A 23,346-nucleotide genomic window follows, 5' to 3' on the forward strand; every position below is an offset into this window, starting at 1 on the left:
CAGGATCCAAATGAGCCGTCGCGCGAGCATAAGAGGCAAGTTGGATTCCAGTACGTCGTTCTTTTGTATTTTTTTTTTTCATTTTGGGGGTTCATTAGAGGTAACTCGTACTCGTTGAAGTTTTTTCGCAACAATTTACTGGCAAATGCTGGCGCGAGATCTAGCAGATCTTCTTCTACCGTAGCGGGAAGTTCACGGAACACGCTTGTGAACGACTGGATTGCAGAAAGTTTGCCGTCTTTCCTCCCTTACCCCTCTTTGCAATCTAAACCCCTACGCTCACATGGAGCCTGCAGTTTGCAAAGTGAACAGCCCCATACGTCTCCGTGTGGGGAGGCTCCATCTCCACATTTTCCCCGCTGAAGATACACGAGAAACATCTCATCTTGAACTACAAGATTTGTCGCTTAGATGGAAATACAAAAGAGCATCCCACTCCACGAGTCTCTGGCATGGCGCGGCAGTCGAAGGTGGAACTTGCTGATGAAACCGTCGTTTGCCGTTTGGCAAGGACGTGGCGCATTTGTATGGCGCTTTAAACTCCTCGCATTTCTTTCTTTCTCGTACCTAATTCTTTTTTTCATTTTCTTGGGAAAATGCAACCGGAACAAATACACGGGTCCCTTCAAACAGAACCCACGAAACACTTTTATTTTCCTCGACACCAGAATGGATACTCAGGTCAGCTTTCGAGCAATGGAGGTATAAGTTGCTGCTCAAAAGCAGAAAGCCACCGTGAGAATTCGTCCCGGTCTCGAGCTTGCTGATTAGTGGAAGGGCATGGCCCAGCAAACTCTTTTTTTTTTGTTTTTTTCAGCACATACCAGAGGACATGGGGACGGCACGAAACCTTTTGATAGACAAGAAATTGCAAACGGAGATGCTCGAGCCAAGCATTTCGCAAGGCTTTAACGTTTTGCGACCTGGTTTAACCTTGAACACAGAACGTGAAACTTTCAACTTTCCATTAAAAGCAAAAAAAAAAAAACAAAACGAAAAAAAAAGAAAGCGACGTGAATGCATGTGTGGGTAAGACTAGGGTTGCATTTCTTCTTCTCACGATTCTGCTGGTACAGGGCAAAACTGATTAGCTCCATGAAGGGAATCAACAAGAAAAACGGAAAAGAAAACAAAAAATTTAAAAAAAAAGGAAGCAGAAGCATCATGTATCAAGGCCAAGACTCGCTGTCATCGACGATTTTGGGGCAAGAACTGTTCTCTTGAGGGGGGAGGGAAGGGCAGAAATGTGTGGGTTAATTTCTGCCATCAGATTCAATGATTTGCTTTTTTTCAACACGCCCTGTGGATATTTTAGATAAGCATCGATCCAATGATTCAACGACGATAGCCCCAGATCTTGCACAATATATATATCTATATATATATATAGTCAGGGTTCAATGCCTCAACTCCATGCACTCGAGTTTCCATTTTTTTGGTGAACAAGCAACAGCAGCCTTTAATAATCTGCAATGTCGCCTCTGGTGGAAAAAATCCCAACTGCTCAAGTAACAGCCGCCACCAACGCCTCCTCATCATCTTCATCTTCGTCCTCAAAAGTTGATTTGATTGAAAAAGTTGCCCCAGTCATCCAGGAAGAGCAAGAGATTTACGATTATGACGACAGCTTAAACTACACCACCCACTACGTTGACGAGTACAACCCCAAAGGTCTAAGAAAACCAACCGACGAAGAAGCCGAGCTGTTGCGCAGAGTTCTTGGCGATTTGAAATGGCCAACGTATTTGCTTTGTCTAGCCGAGCTTGCTGAGCGTGCATCCTACTATTCGTGTTCCAACTTGGTTGTCAATTTCATCATGCGGCCAAAGCCACAGGGAAGTCGCTGGGGTGCTCCAGTGTCCACGACATCTGACGAAAGTGCCGGTGCTTTGGGACAGGGTCTTCAAACTGCAACCGCTTTAACGTTGTTGTTGACATTTTTGGCCTATGTTATTCCATTATACGGTGGTTTTGTCGCAGATGCACACATTGGCAAGTTCAAAGCCATCAACTATGGTGTGTGGATTGGCGGCGTGGCCCACCTTTTATTCATCATTGCTGCAATCCCACCCGTGATGGACAAGGTAAAGGCTTCCTTAGCGGTGATTGTTTTGGCCATCATCACCTTGGCCATTGGAACCGGGTTGATCAAACCCAACTTGTTACCTTTGCTTTTGGACCAATATCCAGAAACCACCGACGTGGTAAAAGTCTTGCCCACGGGCGAATCGGTCATTGTTGATAGACAAAAGACATACCAGAGAATGACACTCATCTTTTACTGGTCAATCAACATTGGTGCGTTTTTCCAGTTGGCTACATCCTATTGTGCCAGAAGAGTCGGCTTTTGGTTGGCCTTTTTCGTGCCCATGATTATGTATTTGTTTTTGCCAGCCATTCTTTGGTGGGTCAGGCCCCAGTTGAAAGTTGAGGAACCACAAGGGTCACTTTTGACCAATGCTGCAAGAATATTTAAAATCACCTTTAGTGGCAACTTTATCAAGCGTTGGAAGCAAGGCTCGCTCTGGGAATACGCCAAGCCTACCAATATGTATGCCAGAGGTGTTGAATATTACAACACCAAGAAGCAGACTCCCATCACATGGACAGACCAGTGGGTGTTGGACATGAAGCAAACAGTCAATGCTTGCAAAATCTTTGTTTACTACATTGTCTTTAACTTGGCCGCGCTGGGGATTGGTTCTGTTACCACGTCCTTGGTTGGTTCCATGTCCACCAAGGGTGTTCCCAACGATTTGTTCAACAACTTCAACCCCTTGACAATCATTATCCTCTTGCCCATTCTTGATAAGGTGGTATACCCATTTTTGAGAAGGCACAAGATTGAGTTTAGACCAATTTGGAGAATCGCATTGGGGTTGACTCTTGGTGCGCTTGGTCAAGCATGCGGGGCCATATTACAGGACCAAGTGTACAAGACATCGCCATGTGGACAATTTGCCACTACATGCGACCGTGCCTCGCCCATCAGTGCCTGGGCCGCCACTTCCATATACTGTTTGGGTGCTGCTGGTGAATGTTTTGCCAATACCACGGCTTATGAAATCAGTTACACGAGAAGTCCTCCACACATGAAAGGTCTCGTTATGGCCATGTTTCTTTTCATGAGTTCTATCTCAGCCATGATTTCGCAAGCCACTTTACCAGCGTTGGTTGACCCGTACTTGGTTTATCCGTTCATTGCCATCACGGTTATTGCATTTGCTGCCGCTATCTTGATCTTGATTCAGTTTAGAAACTTGCATAAGGTTATGGAAGTTGAGAGGTTGGAGCGGGAGAGGATGGAAAGGGAAGAGAAGCAGCAACGGGAAGAATCAAAGGGAACTGGCAATGCCATTGAAGCTGTGGTAAGTAGAGCTTCAGCAGCTCCTATCTAGTCAATCTCTTTTTTTTTTTCTATTTATATACAGTGAATGTTGCATTTCTTGAACAGTGACCTTGAATCGGCGTAAAAACACTCTGTTGGTAAATATACTCGATGTCATGAATAGACAGAGCATGGCGCAGGCTTCACCTCTGGTGCATCTCGCACTCACCAAACAAGGTTATTTTTTTGTTCTCTTCCTTTCCCTCAGCCAACCAAAGAAAGAGAATTATTCAATTTCACCACCAACCACCAATACCACCACCCCAGCTTTAATCCCAATACACACATCTCCTTATATTTTTTTTACTTTTTACATGAAATGAGAATTGCTCCGGTATTGAGGCAGGTACAGAAACTCCATGACGTGATCATCAGAGTCGGCGAAGGTTTACCCACAGGTATCGCGGGCTTATACAAGCACCCCAACCCACGCCCAGCGCTCGTTGCATTATACACTCACCAGCTCAGGGTGTTGGAGAAGGAGTTCCCCAAGGACTCCGTATACAGACAATCCGTGGAGCAGCTCACCAAGAACAGATTGAGGATCGTTGAAGAAGAGGAGATTACCGAGAATATCGAGAGTAAGATTGGGGGCGGGTTGATTGAAGAGGTTGTCATTCAAGCTGCTGACGAGTTGAAGTTGAGCCGCGAGTTGGCTGGCTTGAAGGCATGGGAGGAGCTAGAAGAGAAACCATTGGATGACCAATGGGTATACTTTGGCAAGAAGATTTGAAAAGACTTGAGAGGAGATATATATATAGAAAGAGAGAGGGAGGGAGGTATTTGTTGGGGAAGCTAATAAGTGTAAATTAATTTCAACGACGACACACATCCAAATAAAAAAGTAAAAGCAAAAAAGAAAATGATATTTCCACCCTTTACCCGTTCATTCATTCTTTCCTTCTCTCTGTTCTTGTTTCATTTCTCTTTAATTTTTAATAAATTTGTTTTTCTTTAACAGCAATTGTTCTTGAATCCGGAGCTATTTTGAGAAACGTCAATACCTCCAGCCCCGCCTCCTGAAGAAGCAGGCTCATCAACATGTTTGTCCTGGATCATTCCGGCCAATTCGTAGAATATCTCTTCGACATTTTGGTTGGTCTTGGCCGAGGCTTCCAAAAATGGCACTCCCAACTCGTGCGCCAACTCTTCTCCTTGATCCTTCGATACTTGTCTGTTTTCCTCATCGTCGCACTTGTTTCCCACCAAAAATATCTGAGCTTCTTCGTTGGCATGCTGGGTAACAGTTTGGTGCCAGTTGCGCACATTTTCAAAACTTCTCGCGTCGGTCACGTCGTAAATGAGCACAATCCCCATGGCGCCTCTATAGTACGCAGTCGTGATGGTTCTAAACCTCTCCTGGCCCGCGGTGTCCCACACTTGCAACTTGATCTTCTTGCCTTTGCTCTCGATAGTCCTGATCTTAAAGTCGATTCCAATGGTGGTGATGAACGAGGGGTTGAACTTGTCCTCTACAAATCTCAACAACAAACACGACTTACCAACCCCCGAATCGCCCACCAACAATAGCTTCATAATCATGTCATAAGCTCTGGACGTGGTTCCCTTTGAGCTCATCCTTGATGTTTATTTGCTTTCTGTTGTTTTGAATTGTGTACGTTAAACTAAATGTCAACCTTTCCAGATATAGAACAAAAAAAAAGAAAAAGAAGAAAATAAATGGTTCAAGCGGTGTATCTCTTGAGCACTTCAACAACAAAAGCGGTCTCTAAACGACGTTTAAGGTTCTAGTCTGACGATCGTAAAGAATGTCCTTCTGAGATGACCGGTGTGTGTAATGGTTTCTGTTGAATTGAATCGGTTATGTTGTCGTGGTGGTAGTATCAGCATCAGCTCTTTGTATGTTACACAGATTAATTGCTCCCCATTAAAGACAGAGCGAGGGTTTACTGTTATCAAGAGAGTAGTGCGTGCATGACCAATTTACCAGCCACCACCACCAAGACCATTTCGATTGATATATGGATATCATTGGTGAACTTCTATTATGGTAAGACATCTTCATCAGTTGTGGTAACGCTATGCTAAAATTACAAGAAGACCTCTGCGTTGATCTCGACATACGACGCAGCATAGGGGATATCAAAGTTGTTCATGACTTCTGGATGCAAGACTCCAATGCTTCCAACGACGGATGCTTCGGCATTATCCTGGCTCCTGAAAAAGACCTTGGCTCCTCTTCCTGGGAAGAAAGTGAGAGTTCCTTTATCCTCTTCAATCCAGTAACCCCTCTTTTTCTGCTCCAAGGGCTTTTCAAGCCAGGGGGTTCTCATGGTTTGCATAATCTTGCCCAATAAGCCCTGGATATACTCAAATCCCGAAGCCTTTCCCACGTAAATGGCAGCCCAGTTTCTTTGGTTGAACGCACCTCTCTCCAACTTGTCGTTCTTCAAGACGATATCGCCGCACTCGAAGACTTTAATCGGCAAGGAGTGCTTTCTATTCTCCTTCACCGTTTTCAAGAGACCAGGCAACAAGGTGGTTCTCACAACTTGGTATTCTATGGTCTTGGGGTTCTCCAACTTGACCGCTTTGGTGTTGTCGTCTTTTACTCTCAACCACCCAAAGTTTTCGTCGTGAGAGCACAAAGTGAGAGGCATCACCTCCAGGTACCCTGCTTGTGAACTGGCCAACCTCAAGATATCGGCAACTTTGTTCACGGGCAATGCAGCTGCAATCATACTCTCACTATTGGGTTTGGTTTTCTTCAAATTGTCGTACCCATAGGCAATAGCGGCGTCTTCCATGATATCACACTGGTGCAAGACGTCGGATCTGGTGATGGGGATCTTGACATTGAGAATGTCCTTGTCGGCGCTAGGAGATGCGTCCAAGGCCATCTTCCTGAGCAATTTGGACAAGTCCTCTCCCGAGTAGTTCAACCCCAAACACGAGTTGATATAAGAGACTTCAGCAGTGGTTTCCCTGGGGGTGATGTTGGGGGTAACACGGCTTTGACCATTGTGTTCGGAAATAATCTCAATTGGTTCGATTTCAAATGGGGTCTGGCTGTATCTGGAAAACATCGCCACCAATTGGTTAATGACAATCTCGGTCTTTGTTCTGTCGGTACCGGTAACGTCAATCCACACATTCTTGGTGTTCACACTGATCTTGGAGTGGTCCGAGTTGATAATCGGAGGCAACGATGCCACTGTTCTGTTGGCGTCGAGCATGACGGGGTATACTGGTGAATCTTTGATAATTGGCACAAACTTGGACAAGTTTTTGTCCTTTTCGTAAAACTCCATCAACTCGTCACCGACAAACTCCCTTGTCTGGTTCAAGGGGACAAACTTGATCTCCTTTGGTGGCAATCCCTCGTAAGTGAATGGCGGGGTCAAGGTGTCAAGATCGTGTGTTCCAATCGCGACCAAAGTTCTGTTTCGGCACAAGTTGGTGTGCAATTTGTCCTGCAACGCAATAAAGGAGTCGTATGCCCTTTGATTGAACGTGACATTTCTCAAAATTGCTGACGCAGCATATTGACGCACGGGGAAGGTGGACTCCTTGATTGTTAACGAGATTTCCGGCTTGGCTGGTTTCAAAGTGTACTTGGGTGGCTCGCTGTTTCCCAAAAACTCGTTCAAGGCCTGGCCAATACCCTCGATACACAACATGTCGTATCTGTTAGCTGGCACTTCAATCTTCAACTGTGGTCTCTCATCTCCCTGGCAATCGTCGGTGGTGTCTTCATCCAACTCAATTCCAAATTGGAAACACAACTCATCAAACTCTTCCGTAGTGTAGGATCTACCGAGCACCTTGAAGAGGTCTTCCTTATCTACCCCGATAGTCGGCATTTTCTTTTTGCTGCTGTTGTTGGTTCTATGTATCTATCTCTAATAACCTGTTTGATACAAGCCTTTTGATGTCTGGAAAATTTTTGAGTCAAAACGAAAAAAAAAAAATCAAAAAAAAAAATTCCAAAAACAACTTGGGGCAGAAATAACGATTGTAGATCAAATCTCCTTCACGTTTATTCCCCGTTTACTCCATTATTTACTCTATTCACCCTCATTTGTTTTTGCTCTTATCAGCAAGATCTTCAATCTCATTCACTTCCTTTATCAAATTGTCAACATCAAAGACAGGAACTGCATGCTCGTCGTATTCTTTTGTCTCTCCGTCTTGCTCGTCCTTCGGCTGACCGTAGATATCCCACCAGTCCTTCTTTTTCGGCTTGAACCACGATCTCCAACCCTTTTGCGCAGGTTCCTCCTCTTTTTCGTCCGCCTCCATTTTCGCTCTTGCCTCGTCGAATTCATTGAGCAACTGTCTGTGTCTCTTGCCTTGTTCTGGGTCGGCTTCTTCAATCTCGGCAAACTCCTCACTCAAGACTTCCCAATTTACCGCCTTCAATATCTTGGGGATGGCTTTTCTATAGGACATGTGCCCTTCAACGTAATCGGTGCAGTCGATATTCTCAATTCCATAAACGTTCTTCAACTCTGATAACCCAGCAACTGTCAGGATGCCTCCTCCCGTGGCCCGGAATAAGTACCCGAGAATCCAGTCCTTGCGCGAGTACCCGTTGATGAATCGCCCGCTCACAATCGACCTCGCTTGAGCCAATTGGTCTGTATTGATGGCCACGGGAGATCCGAGCAAGACGACATTCTCGATCAAACCGTAGCCGCCCTTTTTCGCCACCTCAATCAAGCAGGAATAAATGAGCCTCGCCCCTAGGGAGAACCCAACCAACGTGATTGGTCTCACCCCTAGATTGCCCGAAAGAATAGTGTCCGCGAGAATCTTGCCTGCCTTCCATGCTCGATCTAGCGAGACATTCCATGGATTGTCCAACAAATACGAGAGTTTTGATAGCGCCATAGGTAGCTGAATCGCCGACATCAACGCGCCCAAGATGGTCGCACCCAAGATTTGCTGGATAGACGTGCTCAAGGCCTCGCTCGCCAATATGCCAATTGTCTGGCCCATCGACTGCAACATTTCGGGCTCCCATAATAACGAGAACATGTCTCCCATCACTGGGTCCACCGTTGAAAAGGGAAGACGCACGTCATCCATCTCACCATTCATCCAACCACTCACAGTCACAATCAAATTCGTTCGCTTATTGTTGTGCAACGGCTTAAACTCAAATGTATGGACATCTCCCAACCTTCTAGCTCCTGCCTTGTGCCCAACTCGAGCGCCAATGGCAACACCTCCCGTGGTGATCAAGGCACTTCCTCCAACACCAGCAAGGAAACCTCCAGTACCGGTGATTCCAACGGTGGTCAAACCTGCCGCGATACCAGCTCCGATAACAGGCGCCAAAAGACCAGCCGAGAGCCCAATAGCGAGACCGCCGCCCAAGGTGGCCAACCCAATCATGGCCAATTTCCGGTTTTTGTTTTTGCGTATTTGCTGCTGCACAAACAGCTGGTCATTCAAAGATTCGTCCTTGTTTTCAAAGGATTTTTCCTTTGTCTCCATATCCAAGCATTCCATCAACCGCCGCTCGAATTGCAAAATCTCCAAATTTGAGATGCCTATGGACTCGGCAAAATTGGTCAATAGAGATCGCGACCTTGCATCATAGTAGCCATCGCTGAGTAGAAGCAAAAGCATATCGCATACGATAACCCATCGCAAATCAAAGTCGTCCCCCACGAGCGGATTATTCCTCACCGCTTTTTTCAACTCCACTTCTTTCAAACTGTTTGACAAATCCGTAATCTCAACGCCATGCTTGCTCAAGTTTTCAATCATGGTCTTCTCTTCTCCGTCAACATCCAAATGCTCGTATAGTTTCGACAACACGTACAATGTCCAGTTTGAAAAATTCTTTTGGCCAGCACTTAACTGCTTGGCAATTTTCCCATCCGTTCCAAACTGCACTTTTGCCAACTGGGTCGCCATATCCACCGTGATCAATTTAGAGATGCCCACGTAGGCAAACTTTTGAGAATCGGTCAACATTTTCTTTGTGTCGGCGAGGGTCTCGTTGGGGTCCATTTCTCCTTCGTCGTCGTAGTCCGAATCTTCGTCGGCATCGAATATCACGTCTTTGTTGACCTGGAGTTTTTTCCTTGCTGCTTCTGATTTCGCATCAAACAAGAAATCGGTCTTTTTGTCCAACGCGGCATACTTCTTGACTTGCTCCTCGGTATCAATCTTGGTGTACCCAAAATGCGACTTTTCAGCCTGCAAAAAGCTCTTGCCCGAGGTGGCCTCGTGTGTCAACTCGCCTTTATCTGTGTAGTAGTCTATATCCGATATCGTCTTCATCTCTTTCCAATTTGTACTGGGGGAGGAGTTGAAAAAATCATCTTCTTCATTGTCATTTTCCGCAACACTTGTTGCATCCACACCCGGTTTTCGTTTCTGTGGTTCTGGCTGTATTGGAAACTGCGATTCTTGAGCTTTGTCCACTTTTGGTGTACCCAATGTCGAAGCCGAGTACCGCCTTTCAATTGCCCTGAGGGAATCACTGGTCTGGTTTCTTTGACTGAACGAGCTCAAGTCTAGCTCAAGAAAGGAACGGAAATGCCCACTACCTGTATCCTCCTCAGGTAAATCCCCTGTAGGTGTTTGTGGGGGAAGTTTCGGCAACTCTGGTAATGCGCTGACACCAGACCGCAGCGAGAAATCGCGGTTTCTTTCACGAACGAGCGTGGACGAGATCAGATCCCGCACATCAGGCACGGGCCTGCTCTTGCTACTGTTGCTGTTGTTACTACTGGTGTGGATGTTCTCATTGAGCGGGTTCTGGGACATGAAGGAGCTGCCATCTGTTAAAGAAATGTGTCAAACTCCACCTTCTTTTTCTTTTTTAAAACCCACAACTTGTTGGTGATGTTGTTGTTGGCGAGGGCATCTAGGCGAGAGAAAGCGAGAGTGGTTGAGATTCGGTCGGATCTAGCGATAAGATCGGTGTGCAGCACAACAAGGGCCGATGATTCAGCCAGCGGACGGACTTTTCACGCTTCGATGTTCAAAATCATAGACACACTTCAACGAAACGGGACAAACATAAATGTGTGCAACATGGTTTTACTCAATTCGTCAATGGCCATTAAGACCTGCGCAGAGTCCAGGAATATGTTGCCTCGAGCTATCGTGGCCGAGCTGCAACTTCAAAAAAAGAACCAAAGCGAATCCAAAAAAAATGTCAAAAGAACAAATCCTTCTTCATCAGGTTAATTTTGAATGAGCTCAAGACCAGCCCGTTACTTTACAATCTGTCGACGGAGCCACCCTGCTTAAGGCCCCATTTCCCAAAAAAGAAAACATAAAAGGTTTCGTCCAAAATGCCTACTATCCAAACTTCCATATCCAACATCAGCCTAGCCACCCAATGCAGGACCAAGACCACCGCTCAACTTTCCAATGGAAAGGACCAGCAGTCTCAAAACCCACATACGAGCAACGTTAAAAACAGCCAATGATTGAACTGTCATCAGAAAAATTGACAACAAGCTGAAAGTTTAGAGTTCGACAAAAAGGCACATCAAGCTTGCTTCGCTAGCGCCGATCTGCCAAGGAAAACCAACTACGCAAGGTCAGCGAGAGAAGAGCCAAAACAATGGTCTTCTTGCTCACGTCTCCCACGAGTGTCCACCTTGACACAGATTGATGATCAATTAGTTGAAGAAGAAGAAGAAGAAGAGGTGGCAAGAGGTGAAAAATTTCTGTGAGGGCGAAAAATTTATACTCACGCGGCGTGCGAGAAGAGCAGAGGAAGAAAAAATATGTGGTACAGTATAGTGAGCCTGGTGTTCCCCAACCTGTGCTTATGGTTCAGATGAGTAGAGCTAGAAATGAGAAGAAGTCTCCAATGGAGCAACAGGAGGAGGAAGGGGAAGTAGGAGTGGGGTCGCTGTTGCCGTTTGCAACGGACAGCTCAATGGAGGTGTATCAGATCATCGACCTATTCGACTCCTGTTTCAAGCACATTCTCAACGCGCCCGATTTAAAGGGATTCATCCAGCAAGTCAAAGGTGATCTATATCGCCGCGATTATCTCGAGGCATTTGCCAACGATGACAAAAGGTTTGCATATGCTTCGCGCTGGACACCTGCCAGGTCCCTAGCTTACGCTTCTTTGTTTTCCAGCTTGAAACCAGTCGCCGATTTGCTTGGCGACAAGGAAAAGAAGATAAAAGCCCTATGTGTCGGTGGAGGGGCTTCTTCGGAGTTGGTGGGGTTGGCTGCTGTGTTTTGCCGGTTGAAGGAATACAACCCAAATTCGCCTTCTCGATTGGAACTCACCGTGGTTGACATTGCCAATTGGTCAGTGGTGGTGGACAGAATCACATCGTATGTGCAGCAAAACTGGTTGTACCAGCAGGACAGGTTGCACACCAAATTTGTCAATGCCGATATCTTGGATATCGATTTGAGTTCACTAGAGTTGAGTAACACCGACTTGATAACCTTGATGTTCACCACGAACGAATTGTTCTCGGAAAAGAGAAAGGAAACCATCAAGTTCTTACTGGCGCTAAACATGCAATGCAAGAGCGGCGCGTTGCTTCTACTAGCAGAAAGCGCCGGTTCATTTCTGAATATCACCGTTGGAGGGAAACAGTTTCCCGTCCAGTTCTTGGTGGACACTATATTGATTGGCAAATTGGGCAGCAAAGAAAATAACAGTGGAGCCTGGGAGATTGTTTCGCAAAGCGATAGTGTGTGGTATCGAATACTTGAAAAGGAAGTTTCGTATCCTTTGAAGCTAGAGAATATGAGATTTTTTTATAGATTGTATAGAAAGAAATAGAAGGCTTCCCTACCCCCCCCTGTAGCTACGACGCCAGAGGCCCACCGCTAATTTCTTCGACAAATCTTGCCTGTGGCGTTCTCAACAAATCAATCTTATAAGTCGGATTGCAATTCAAATTGTACACCTGAGTCAAGGCAAAATATAGCTCCCAGATCAATTTCCGTCTCCTTGAAAGCAACTTGTCTGCCGAATTTTCCGGGCTTTGAGCACGAGCGCGGAGCTTTTCAGCTATAATCTTGGAGCTTTGAATCATATCCACGGGAAGTAGTCTCGACGACTCGGCAAGCTTGATTCCATAGCCCGTGAGGTCTAATTCCCCCGGCTGCAACTTGTACACTAGTGTCATCTTTCCATTCACTTCGACACTCTGCATATGAGACGCTAGCACGTACGATTTGTTGCTCAATATTTCCGCAACCTCTTGAAAATGGGTCGATGTTGCCAAGCAGATGAAAAATCCGTCCTTGAGACTTGTGCCTCTTCCAAGCTCGTCAATCGATACCAAACTGTCCCTGTTTGCATTAGCCACGATTCTTTTCATGTCATTCATCTCATTGGAGAATGAAGAAACATTAATCTCAGCTGTATCCGAAGGTATTCTCGAGAGCAAGCTTTTTTGAATACGCACTGTCGCGTACTCTGCCGGCACGTACAACCCCATCTGCGCCATTATGACGATGTAAGCCAACTGCTTGAGATAAACAGATTTCCCACTCATGTTGGCACCCGTGATTATTTGGAATCTGGAAATCTCTGGCACGCAGGAATAGTCATTTGGTACAAAGCAAGGTATCTTTTCCGCTAAGATCGGATGCCGTGACTGGCGCACATGAAGATAGTCGCCAAACTCAGGACACACGTAGCACTGTTTCTGCGCGGAAATAAACTCGGCAAAAGAGCACAATAGATCAAGCGTGGCAACGGCTTCGGAAATCATGAGAAAGATGGGCGCATTTTCGCGACACTGCTCAAACAAGTCTTGCAAAATTATCGTGCTCAACGTTGTTATTTCTGATAAAATCTCATGGAGTCTGGAGCTTTGCTTCAACAAGTCGACACTAGTGCATTCAAGCATATTCTTTTTTTCAACGCAATTGACCAACTCATTGGGGATCTCGGGAGCTCTCAAATCATTTTGGAACTTGATTCTCAAATAGAAACCTCTGCAGCTTTCATACCTGTAGTCAAGCGCCAAGTTGTGCTCAAGTGAGAGATTCTGGACATACTCGGAAACTTGCTCTAAAATCGTTTCCCTAACGCTCCGTGACACATCCAAAAGCCCATTGATCCCATTCTTCACTGCATTGGCTCTCAACTGGGCAAGCTCCAGCCCCGTTCTTGCTGGGTTCACGTCGTCACAAATGTAGTGGTTTATGAGAGCCGTGGCCGTGCTTGTGTTTTCGTGGGTTAAAATTTCCCTAACCTGCCTCAACAACGACGAATTGGCCCCTTCCAAATGCTCTGCAATATCGTTGGAGTGTACAACAAACTTCAACTTTTCAATATGTGATCTCCGAGGCAAGTCTGGTAGAACAATCGTGGTGGGATTGTGTACATTGATCTGATTAATGGTTCTTATAAAGGAAGGTGACTCGCAAAAGTCCATCAATATCAAATCAAGACTTCAAAGTTCCAAAACTGCCACCCCAATATGCATCAGTTCATCCTTGACTTGGTTGATGGACATGATAACTTCGCTGCGCTCATCCATTGAAGCCGTCACCTGCAGCTCCTCGTTGGTCTCGAGCCTCGTCAAGAAGCCATATGCACTTGTATTTGCTCGAGTCACTGTCATTTAGAAGCAAACTGTACTCAATTTTCAATTTTGGCAACCATTTGGCTTAATTTTGGTTGTTGCTGTCGTTTTTTGTCTTTTGTTTTGGCAACCGAGTATTCTATGACCACTTCTATATTTTTGTAAAAACGCTTTCAGCTTTATATGCTCTAGATTTTCAACTTTTCAACAAGTTCAGCTAGTTTTTGTTCAGATTCCTTAGATTGTTCGGACGGCGTCACTGGATGTGTTTTAGAGTCTTCCTTTACTTTATCCTCTGCTTTCTCGAATGCCTCTTTTATCGTACCCTTTGAATCGTCGTTTGAAGTCGCTTTTAGGTCCCCCTCCTTCTTTGGGCTTTCCTCTGCTTTGTTCTTTGCTTTGTCCACAGATTCAACAGGATCACCTTTCCCAAACTCCCCATAAAGCTTGTTCAATTCTTTATCCCAGCCAAGAAGAGTAGCCAAAGTCTCAGCTACGTGGTCGCACTCATGCAAGGCAAGAATATCCAGTTTTCTCCGCCCCAAATCTCCAACTCTGTCCTTGTTCACCAACACCCGAAGTCCCTTTTTGCCAACATCCGAGGGTAACGAGGCAAACGGGTGCACAGTCAAGGATGTGCCGGCAACGATTGCAACTTCAATTTGGTCGCAATCCTGATCCCATTGCGTGAAAAACTTTTTCGGCAACCCTTCACCAAAGAATACAATGTCGGGTTTAACATACCCATTGCACTTTGTGCAAGTGGGGATTCCATTTTGTTTCCCTTGCTTGTCTCTCATGTGAGCTTTCAAAGTTTCGGTATCCATTTCCTCTGAGCAGTCCACGCAATGATTATTAGCAAACGAGCCATGAGCTTCAATGATAAACTCATCCTTCACACCAGCAAGACGTTCCAAAGTGTCGATATTCTGGGTGTATACTCGATGCAACTGATCGCGGTCTTGTAAAAGCTTAATGAAATGGTGGAATTTCGTTGGTGGGAACTTGCCAGGGTATAGTTCTTCGGCCAATGTATAAAAAGGTTTGGGATTCTCCTTGAAATAGTCAATGTCGAAAACAGCCTCGGCGTAAGGAAGATCCAACTTGGCTAAGTTTGCGTATAAACCAGTGTTTGGGCTTCTGAAATCGGGAATCCCTGCCGCGGTGGAAATTCCTGCACCGTTGAAAAAGGCCACTTTCTTGCCCTCTTTTATCGCATCCACCAATGGTGCTAATTTGAGCTCAAGATCTGTCATGATACGTGAAATATTGAAGAAGATATGGAAATTGCAGGCTATAGACTTGGACTCATATCGGATACATCATGTTTTCGCAATCTAGATGGGCATCAAGCGCTACCGGTGTTGGGTGGGGTGGGATGGACCTTACCATGAAAGAGGGAGAAGATCGTGATCGTGAGATCTCTATTTCGATCTAGAACGGATCCCATATCTTGAAAATCAGAAGAAGAGAAAGTCTTAAAATGTCTTTAGACATCTTGGACAAGCAGCTATCGGAGCTAAATGTGGACGAAACCTCTTCAAAGGTGTTGCATCAAAAGCAACTAGCTGGAGAAAGGTTGAAAAAAGCTAAAACAAAGAGAGATGACGAGATTCAAGCATTAAAAGACGAGCAGGAGTTGAATATAAAAAAAGGTGAATTGATTCAACTTCACGCCGCGCTTGTGGATGAATGCAGGCAGTATATCCGGAAATACTTGGACCAGCTGATGGATTGGACCAACATTGAGTTGGCCGTTAAGTTGGAGAAGAAGCGCAAGCATGGCGTGGCTAAGCATGTCGATCTACCATTGCATTTGAAGGATAATCTGATCCAGATTAGATTGCAAGACCCTGACGCAAAGGAAGTGGACGAAAGTGACTCTGAAAGCGATGAATCTGAATCTGATACTGTATCTGATTCTGAACTCGAGTCTGAGTCTGAGTCTGAACCTGAATCTGAATCTTCCGATTCGGAAAGCGACAACGAAGATGCAAACGGAAATGAAATCGGAAACGGAAAAGAAGAGGATGACTCGGCATTGAAGTCGAAAACCAAGTCAAAATCAAAGTCAAAATCAAAGTCACCATCGAAGCCAATACCAAAGACAAAGACAAAGAACAAGACGAAGCGGGAGTCAGCAAAAGGAGTTCCAGTCATGATCGACATAACGCAAAGCTCTTTTGCAAATGCTAGAAACTACTTTGATTCCAAAAAGGCCGCAGAGTCGCTCCAGTTAAAAGTTCAAAAGGGAGCTGAGGCGGCATACCGCAAAGCAGAAAAGAAGATTAGCGAAGAGTTGGTTAAAAACATCAAGCGAGAGAATGGACTTTCTTCTAGCAAAGAAGCCAGGACGAAATTCTGGTTTGAAAAATTTTATTGGTTCACTTCCAGCGAAGGTTATCTCTGTTTGGCGGGTACAGATAAGAAGCAGACAGATATGATCTACTTCAAGTACTTTGGCGACGATGACTTTTTTGTGAGTTCGGAGATGGAAGGATCTTTAAAAGTGTTTATTAAGAACCCTATCAAGGGTGAATCGATTCCGCCTTCGACAATCTTGCAAGCTGGCATTTTTGCAATGTGTGCATCGCAAGCATGGAATGGGAAAGTCAATACTGCCGCTTGGGTTTTGCATGCTACAGAGATTACCAAGTATGACTCTGCTTCGGGCAATCTTCTCCCCGCGGGCTCATTTGAGTATCTAGCAAAGAAGAAATTCTTGCCTCCAGCTCAACTAGTCATGGGCTTTGGGTTTTACTGCCAAGTTGATCCCGAATCGAAGCAAAGACATGCTAGCCAGAGAACCGAGAGGGAAAGAGAGCATGGACTCGTGTACTCGTTGAGCAATGGCAAAAAAGCATTGGAGAATTTGAACGTGACCAATGTCAAGGAAAACAAGGAACTAAATAAAGAAAACAAAACACCTTCATGTGATGCAACTGGAGTTGAAGGAGAAGGAGAAAATGAAGGTGACAGCGCATTGGCATTGGCCATGGGCCAAGCTTCTCGAGGCAAGAAAACAAAGTTGAAAAAAGCTGCGTCGAAATATGCTGATCAGGACGAAGAAGAAAAATTGTTACGAATGCAAGTGTTGGGTCTGAATAAGAGTAAAAACAAGGACAAAAAACTGGTGGCAAGGCTGTCTTCTCCAGCAACATCAAATGCTCCAAGTGTCGAGGAACTTGAGAGAAGAAAACAGCATCACCAGCAAGATGTTGAAAAATACTTGCTCGATGACCAAGCTGCGACTGACCTTGCGCAGTATTTTGAAACCATGGATGAGCTTGTGCCTAAACCATTGGCCAGTGACACAATTATCGACTTGGTGCCTGTGTTTGCACCATGGTCGGCGTTGCAGAAGTTCAAATACAAGGTCAAGATCCAGCCTGGCTTGGCAAAGAAGGGCAAGTGCACGAATGAGATTTTAAACTATTTCACATCGAGGAAATTGGATAGCAAGAAAACCGACACGGACTTGGACTGGCCTGAGGAAAGAGATATTATCAACAGTTTGCGGCCCACTGAATTGCTTGCAGTTTTTCCTGTAAATAAGATGAGACTCGTGTTGCCGCAAAACAAAAAGTGAAACGAGCCTGGAGTCTGCATGGTTTGGTATCATCGAGCGTGAAGCTAGAGAAACTAGAGAAGAAAGTGGCTATTGACTCCTTCTCCGGCTTTTCCTTTTTTTTTTTTTGTATTGTCCAGTGTAGAACAATTACGAGAGCGTATACATAAGTAAATCTGCATCATGTCGATTGGACTCCTGGTTGAAAAAAACATGAAATACAGATCGCGGGCACGTGTAGGGTGGGAGGGAGACACGATACATCAAGCTTTTGCTGCGTATACGGACTTAAACTTGCCCATGTTTGGTTGATCAAGGGAGTAGCTTCAAGCATGGAAGCTGAGAACTTTCCAACGCACCTAATACCACTGATTATCTATGTACATATAGATGTATAGATGAGGGAGAGAGTAGGACCCATACCACGGTGGTCGGCTACAAGTACTACTACTCCGGTATGTTCTTTACTTTCTCGCCAGCTTAGGAAGCCGTTTCGCCCATGATGGAAGAAAAGATCTGCGTGCAAGGCAACGCCTGTAATATAACCCTGATGGGCGTTTCTCCCATCAGATTGGTTATGTGGTACATGTATCTTGAAATTCCAAGGGCATCGGCTACTTCGTGGTGTGCACGTGGAATGCAATTTAATTCATTTTTTTGTATTCCGCTGCAATTTGAGCCCCGTTCTTTTACTTAATGCACTTGGTCCAAAACACATTACCCTCCTAGTTCCAAACGCCCTCTTTTGTTGTCTAACTAACTGATTTATTAGGAGAAACCCATCACAGTGTGTGTGTGTGTGTGTGTGAGGTAACCCCTTGGGCACCAACATTGGTTTTTCGAAGAACCAGATTCCGATTCTCAATCCGGAACAAAGCTAACCTCGATTGGTCCATAGTGTCAATAAATTGGAAACGGAACGGTTAGAGCCATGCTTTAATTTGTGGTTTTTTTTTTCTTCAATTAACCCATTGCTTTGTTCAAATTGGAATAAACGTGCTATCATCAGTGCATATAAGAAGGGAGCTGTTTTTCCCAATTCGTGGTAGATGACCTGGTAGTTGACTCCAAAGATGGTTTCAATTTCAAACTTGATCAACAGCGGGTTGCTCTTGGTGAGCCAAAGCATTTATGCTGATGTCGCCACCCCTCAACAGTCGTCGGTCCAGAAGTACAACATTTTGAACTTTTTGGGTGGTTCGGGTCCATATATTGCCAATGAAGGGTATGGGATTGACACTGACATTCCACAAGGCTGTAAACTCGAGCAAGTGCAATTGTTCTCGAGACATGGTGAGAGATACCCCTCCAAGGGAGTTGGTAAGAGCTTGGAGGCCATCTATGCCAAGTTCAAGCAATTCAATGCGACTTTCAAAGGAGACTTGGCTTTTTTGAATGATTACGAGTACTTTGTCCACGACAAGAGTCTTTACGAAAAGGAAACTTCTCCTCAAAACTCCGAGGGAACTTATGCTGGTACTACGGATGCGTTGAGACACGGTGCTGTTTTCAGATCCAAGTACGGCTCCTTGTACAAGGAAAACTCCACCTTGCCCGTTTTCTCGTCCAACTCGGGCAGATGTTACCAAACTTCGAGATATTTCGCTAGAGGTTTTTTGGGCGACAACTTTGTTGAAGGCAAGACTGTCAAGTTTAACATCATTGACGAAGATGAATCTAGTGGTGTCAACAGTTTGACTCCAAGATATGCTTGCCCCAACTACAATTCTTCTGCCAACCGTGCTACCGTTGCCAAGTACAACCAAACTGCTTACTTGAAGCCAATTGTTGACAGATTGACCAAACCAAACCCAGGCTTGAACTTGACTACCCTGGACGTCAACAACTTGTTCCAATGGTGTGCTTATGAGATTAACGTCAACGGCAGCTCGCCATTCTGTGACTTGTTCACCAATGAAGAATACATCAAGCAATCGTATGCTAATGACTTGAACAACTATTACGCCAATGGTGCCGGTAACAACTACACCAAGGTCATTGGATCTTCATTGTTGAATGCATCCTTGACCTTGTTGAAAGACGACAAGTCATCCAACCAGGTTTGGTTGTCATTCTCCCATGACACCGACTTAGAAATCTTCCACAGTGCCTTGGGCTTGTTGGAACCAAAGAGCGATCTTCCAACCGACTACATTCCATTCCCCAACCCCTATGTCCACTCGTCAATTGTTCCCCAAGGTGCAAGGATCTACACTGAGAAATACAAGTGTGGCTCTGACTCGTATGTCAGATACATTGTCAACGATGCTGTTCTTCCGATTGAGTCGTGCGCTTCTGGACCCGGTTTCTCGTGTAAGCTCGCCGACTTTGAAAAGTACATCAATGACAGGATCGGCAAGATCAACTTTGTCAAGGACTGTGGCACCAACTCGTCGGTTCCTCAAGAAGTTACTTTCTACTGGGACTACAAGAACACTACTTACAATGCCCCACTTGGAGACTTTTAGAAAAGGATAAAAAAAATCCAAAATAGATGGAGGTGATGGATCCAGTTTGAAGATTTCAAAAAAACACAAAATTAAAGCAGAATATATTTAGAGATTTTATTTAGAGTAGATTCAAAATACCACGTTTTCAGTTCTTCTTTTATACAATCGAATGCGTTATACCAGGGTCAGGATTCATGGTGGAACTCGATATTCAGGCAGGCTTCCCCGAAAAGTCAAAAAAAAGGTCTAAGAATGCACCGTTTATCAGTATAAAATTATATAATTAGGAGATTTTTGCAAAAACATGTTAAAAGTCTCCACCGCCGAAATCACCACCGTCGAAATCTCCCCCGCCATAATCGGCACCGTTATCGTATCCGTTATCGTATCCGTCCTGGTATCCATCCTGATACGAGTCGTGCTCCATGCCATTAATAGCGCTGCCCAACAACATACCACCCAAGAGCCCACCGCCCACGCCCATAGCCATACTTCCTGCGCCGAAACGGTTGTTCTGCCTTTGCTGCTGTTGATATGGCTGTTGATACTGCTGTGGCGGATAGTATCCTTGCGGTGGATAGTATCCTTGCGGGGGGTAACCTCCTCCGTAACCTTGTTGTGGATAGCCTCCGCCGTAACCTTGTTGTGGATAGCCTCCGCCGTAGCCCAGTTGCTGATATCCTCCGCCGTAACCCTGTTGCTGCTGTTGTTGACCGTAGTTTCTGTTCTCTTGCGCCGGTTTCTGTTGTTGCCGGTTGTGGGAGCTCTTGTCTGAGGAATGGGTGCTTGCTTTGTTGTCCTTGGGAGAGTAAGCCGGTGGCGGCACATCGCCACTTTCACCCGTGTTGAACTTGGTGCCCTCTGGTGCCTCCCATTGCGATTTTTTTGTGCTCAAATTCACGTAGAACCAGGTGCTGTACTTGTCGTCGAATTTCGCGACCCACCCGTCTGGAACTGTGGGTGGTTTCGATGAGTCTTGTTTGGTCATGCTTCTCCTCTCTCTCTTGGACGAATCGGCTGTTAAAAGCTATAGAAAAGATGCCGTTGGGCAATTGACTTAAAATCAAGGTTGTAATTCAACCGAGCCTCGTTCCTCTATATATATAGGTATTTTTTTATTTTTTTGCTTTCGTAAAATGCGTCCAAGATCCTTTTCTTATTCTTTTTTACTTCTTCTCCGCTAAAGCACTTTCTTATCAGGAACAACCCGTTTTAAACACAGGGGGGGGGGGGGAGGACTCAGATAGTAAAAGAAAACTGACAAGCAAAGTAATCTTGGCCGAAAGGGTTGAGACCTAATTGGTCGGAATTGAAGAGAAGAGAAGATACCCGTCACTCTGGTTTAAATCTCTTAGTGTAGCAATGTGTGTATGTGTGTGTGAATAGGTGCGATAGGAGAGGAGAGGGGGGGGGGGGGGGGGGGGGTGCTTATTCGCCCATCTGGGAATTTATTGTGGGTTCGGTGCAACGCAGTTTATTAAAAGAAAATGGGGCCAGTCACGCGGCCCCAGGCGAGTGATTTCCCACGGCATGCGGCATCGCCACGGAAATCTAATTGACACAACTGGGGGTAAATGAACCATGACTATAACGACAAACCAAGCCAAGCCTCCCCCGTGTTTCTTTATTCTTTAGGTCCGTCTTTAAAAACAACTCTCATGTGTCAACTGTTTGCGGAATCTACGCCGTGGCTTCGGATTTGACAGATCTTTTGTAAATGATATCCACTTACATGTGGATCGTCACCTTTAAAAATCGCAATGGCTTTTTTGGCTCCATAAATGGGACAGACTATCAGTGGTTACTATCAACGCTAGCCCTATGTGTCTCTTTCTCTTTAATTTCTATCCAAATTGCTACTACAATCATGAGAAACTTGAATACATATGCAAAGAAAAACTCTCAACAAGTCTAACAAAAAAGCATCATTTACTTAGCTTGGAAATAGACCAAGTCATAAACACCTTTTAGAGAAACGAAAATGTCAAATGTTTGAACAATTACTTGACAATGCCATCTATACTCTATAAAATTAAAACCAAAAAATAAATTGAAATAGGGTCTTTGTTTTCATATCTTTCCTTGTTCTTGGAGATGTTTCTTCCATTCGGGCACAGGCTGAGGTTGGGATTTCTTAAGCTCTTCCTCATGCATACTCAACAAGATCGTTCCTAAGAGCAACACCACTGTGATTCCCTGCGCGTATACCCTAGCCTGCACCAATTTCTGGGTTCTTGTCATGTAGCGGTCTCTATTGACAAGGGTCCAAGCCCCGTACAATGACGCAGCCCACGCACCAACGACAAGCTTGTACTTGTTTTCATTCAAGCGATGCAAAATCTTATCCATGCTCGACAACTTGTCATAAGTTGCCTGCTGTTCATCCTCGACTTGTTTCAAGTAGCCCGAACGATACTTTTGCTCATCGAATTTAACGGAGCCTTGATCTGCAACAAAGGCACCAAGACCGATGGTGGGCATCGAGAAAATGGCAGCCTTGACGGATATGCTCATTTGGTGGAACTTGACTGGTCTCTTGTACCTTAGCAACTGTAGCAAGCCGACCCCGACTGCAGCTCCAGCTAAGCATCCTTTCAATCCTTGCATGAGGACATACTGTCTGTGCTCGTTCTTTTCCTCCTGGGTGATGATTTTCATATTTAAAAATTTAACCTTTTCGTCTATGATTGGTTACAATAAACAGTCTAGTCCAAAGTTCGAACTAGAAGAGGTTGAGCTCGCCCTTATATATCTATGTCTACATCTTGACGATCAAGCTTTAGCAATCACGACTGTCATGAACTACTTGTGTTTTTTCCAGAGTAAAAGGTCAGGAATACTGGGGAATAGTTAGGGTCTGGTATCGGGATATCGCGCGGAATAACTCTTGCTGTCTGACGGGCCTCGCCGGTGAGACATTTTTTATTAGGTGCTACTACCGCAGGAAAAGAAACGGTTATTCCGAGGGGACAGGGAGAGGATCTGCTGCAGCATATCCCTCTCGATGACCCACCCACCAACAGCTGCGCATGAGCCCCACCATATTGAGAAAGCTTTACTAGGCAGCCGATCCGCAAAAAGAAATACACGTAGACAGAGGTCCTAGGGGTCATGAGGCTGAATAGCATAAAGCCCTAACGTCCTGTCAAATGGAACGGAATATCGTTTTTTTTTTCCCTCCCACTAGGGGTCTTACCCGACTGCTGTCCTAAATGCAGAGCAAGGCGTTACGGTGAAGTTCAGAAATGACACATTGTATTACACTCCCTTCCAAATCTGTTGTTTAACCATGCTTGCTTCATGATGATTGTCCTCATTTGCAAACCTCCCGCCATAACCGCTCCTTTTATTCTGTTTGTCTGGTTCTGGTTTTTTTTTTTTCCACTTCTCACTTGGTTAAAATGCGCAAATTTCAAATAGACGCATCTGTGC

The 23,346-nt window shown here is 45.1% G+C and overlaps 12 protein-coding genes across 12 annotated transcripts; 5 read left to right on the forward strand and 7 right to left on the reverse strand. All coding sequences in view use genetic code 12, as the record gives it.

Annotated features, from left to right (window-relative positions):
- Positions 1 to 1,472: 1,472 nt before the first annotated feature.
- LODBEIA_P09560 (uncharacterized protein) lies at positions 1,473 to 3,398 on the forward strand (the record flags this gene model as incomplete). Its single annotated transcript, XM_066976933.1, has 1 exon — positions 1,473 to 3,398. The coding sequence occupies one exon, from the start codon at positions 1,473 to 1,475 to the stop codon at positions 3,396 to 3,398; it is 1,926 nt and encodes a 641-aa protein (XP_066827894.1).
- Positions 3,399 to 3,707: 309 nt separating this feature from the next.
- On the forward strand, positions 3,708 to 4,121 carry LODBEIA_P09570 (uncharacterized protein; the record flags this gene model as incomplete). Its single annotated transcript, XM_066976934.1, has 1 exon — positions 3,708 to 4,121. One exon carries the CDS (start codon positions 3,708 to 3,710, stop codon positions 4,119 to 4,121), a length of 414 nt encoding a protein of 137 aa, XP_066827895.1.
- A 221-nt stretch (positions 4,122 to 4,342) lies between these two features.
- LODBEIA_P09580 (uncharacterized protein) lies at positions 4,343 to 4,966 on the reverse strand (the record flags this gene model as incomplete). The annotated part of the gene is made up of 1 exon (XM_066976935.1): positions 4,343 to 4,966. One exon carries the CDS (start codon positions 4,964 to 4,966, stop codon positions 4,343 to 4,345), a length of 624 nt encoding a protein of 207 aa, XP_066827896.1.
- A 473-nt stretch (positions 4,967 to 5,439) lies between these two features.
- On the reverse strand, positions 5,440 to 7,212 carry LODBEIA_P09590 (uncharacterized protein; the record flags this gene model as incomplete). The annotated part of the gene is made up of 1 exon (XM_066976936.1): positions 5,440 to 7,212. The coding sequence occupies one exon, from the start codon at positions 7,210 to 7,212 to the stop codon at positions 5,440 to 5,442; it is 1,773 nt and encodes a 590-aa protein (XP_066827897.1).
- Positions 7,213 to 7,426: 214 nt separating this feature from the next.
- On the reverse strand, positions 7,427 to 10,135 carry LODBEIA_P09600 (uncharacterized protein; the record flags this gene model as incomplete). Its single annotated transcript, XM_066976938.1, has 1 exon — positions 7,427 to 10,135. The coding sequence occupies one exon, from the start codon at positions 10,133 to 10,135 to the stop codon at positions 7,427 to 7,429; it is 2,709 nt and encodes a 902-aa protein (XP_066827898.1).
- A 1,027-nt stretch (positions 10,136 to 11,162) lies between these two features.
- Positions 11,163 to 12,137, forward strand: LODBEIA_P09610 (uncharacterized protein; the record flags this gene model as incomplete). Its single annotated transcript, XM_066976939.1, has 1 exon — positions 11,163 to 12,137. The coding sequence occupies one exon, from the start codon at positions 11,163 to 11,165 to the stop codon at positions 12,135 to 12,137; it is 975 nt and encodes a 324-aa protein (XP_066827899.1).
- A 25-nt stretch (positions 12,138 to 12,162) lies between these two features.
- Positions 12,163 to 13,746, reverse strand: LODBEIA_P09620 (uncharacterized protein; the record flags this gene model as incomplete). Its single annotated transcript, XM_066976940.1, has 1 exon — positions 12,163 to 13,746. The coding sequence occupies one exon, from the start codon at positions 13,744 to 13,746 to the stop codon at positions 12,163 to 12,165; it is 1,584 nt and encodes a 527-aa protein (XP_066827900.1).
- Positions 13,747 to 14,084: 338 nt separating this feature from the next.
- Positions 14,085 to 15,152, reverse strand: LODBEIA_P09630 (uncharacterized protein; the record flags this gene model as incomplete). The annotated part of the gene is made up of 1 exon (XM_066976941.1): positions 14,085 to 15,152. One exon carries the CDS (start codon positions 15,150 to 15,152, stop codon positions 14,085 to 14,087), a length of 1,068 nt encoding a protein of 355 aa, XP_066827901.1.
- A 227-nt stretch (positions 15,153 to 15,379) lies between these two features.
- On the forward strand, positions 15,380 to 17,485 carry LODBEIA_P09640 (uncharacterized protein; the record flags this gene model as incomplete). The annotated part of the gene is made up of 1 exon (XM_066976942.1): positions 15,380 to 17,485. One exon carries the CDS (start codon positions 15,380 to 15,382, stop codon positions 17,483 to 17,485), a length of 2,106 nt encoding a protein of 701 aa, XP_066827902.1.
- Positions 17,486 to 18,537: 1,052 nt separating this feature from the next.
- Positions 18,538 to 19,932, forward strand: LODBEIA_P09650 (uncharacterized protein; the record flags this gene model as incomplete). The annotated part of the gene is made up of 1 exon (XM_066976943.1): positions 18,538 to 19,932. The coding sequence occupies one exon, from the start codon at positions 18,538 to 18,540 to the stop codon at positions 19,930 to 19,932; it is 1,395 nt and encodes a 464-aa protein (XP_066827903.1).
- Positions 19,933 to 20,221: 289 nt separating this feature from the next.
- Positions 20,222 to 20,902, reverse strand: LODBEIA_P09660 (uncharacterized protein; the record flags this gene model as incomplete). Its single annotated transcript, XM_066976944.1, has 1 exon — positions 20,222 to 20,902. The coding sequence occupies one exon, from the start codon at positions 20,900 to 20,902 to the stop codon at positions 20,222 to 20,224; it is 681 nt and encodes a 226-aa protein (XP_066827904.1).
- A 1,082-nt stretch (positions 20,903 to 21,984) lies between these two features.
- LODBEIA_P09670 (uncharacterized protein) lies at positions 21,985 to 22,572 on the reverse strand (the record flags this gene model as incomplete). The annotated part of the gene is made up of 1 exon (XM_066976945.1): positions 21,985 to 22,572. One exon carries the CDS (start codon positions 22,570 to 22,572, stop codon positions 21,985 to 21,987), a length of 588 nt encoding a protein of 195 aa, XP_066827905.1.
- Positions 22,573 to 23,346: the final 774 nt, after the last annotated feature.

This window comes from Lodderomyces beijingensis (genome assembly GCF_963989305.1).
Source record: "Lodderomyces beijingensis strain CBS 14171 genome assembly, chromosome: 1".
Taxonomy (NCBI): domain Eukaryota; kingdom Fungi; phylum Ascomycota; class Pichiomycetes; order Serinales; family Debaryomycetaceae; genus Lodderomyces; species Lodderomyces beijingensis.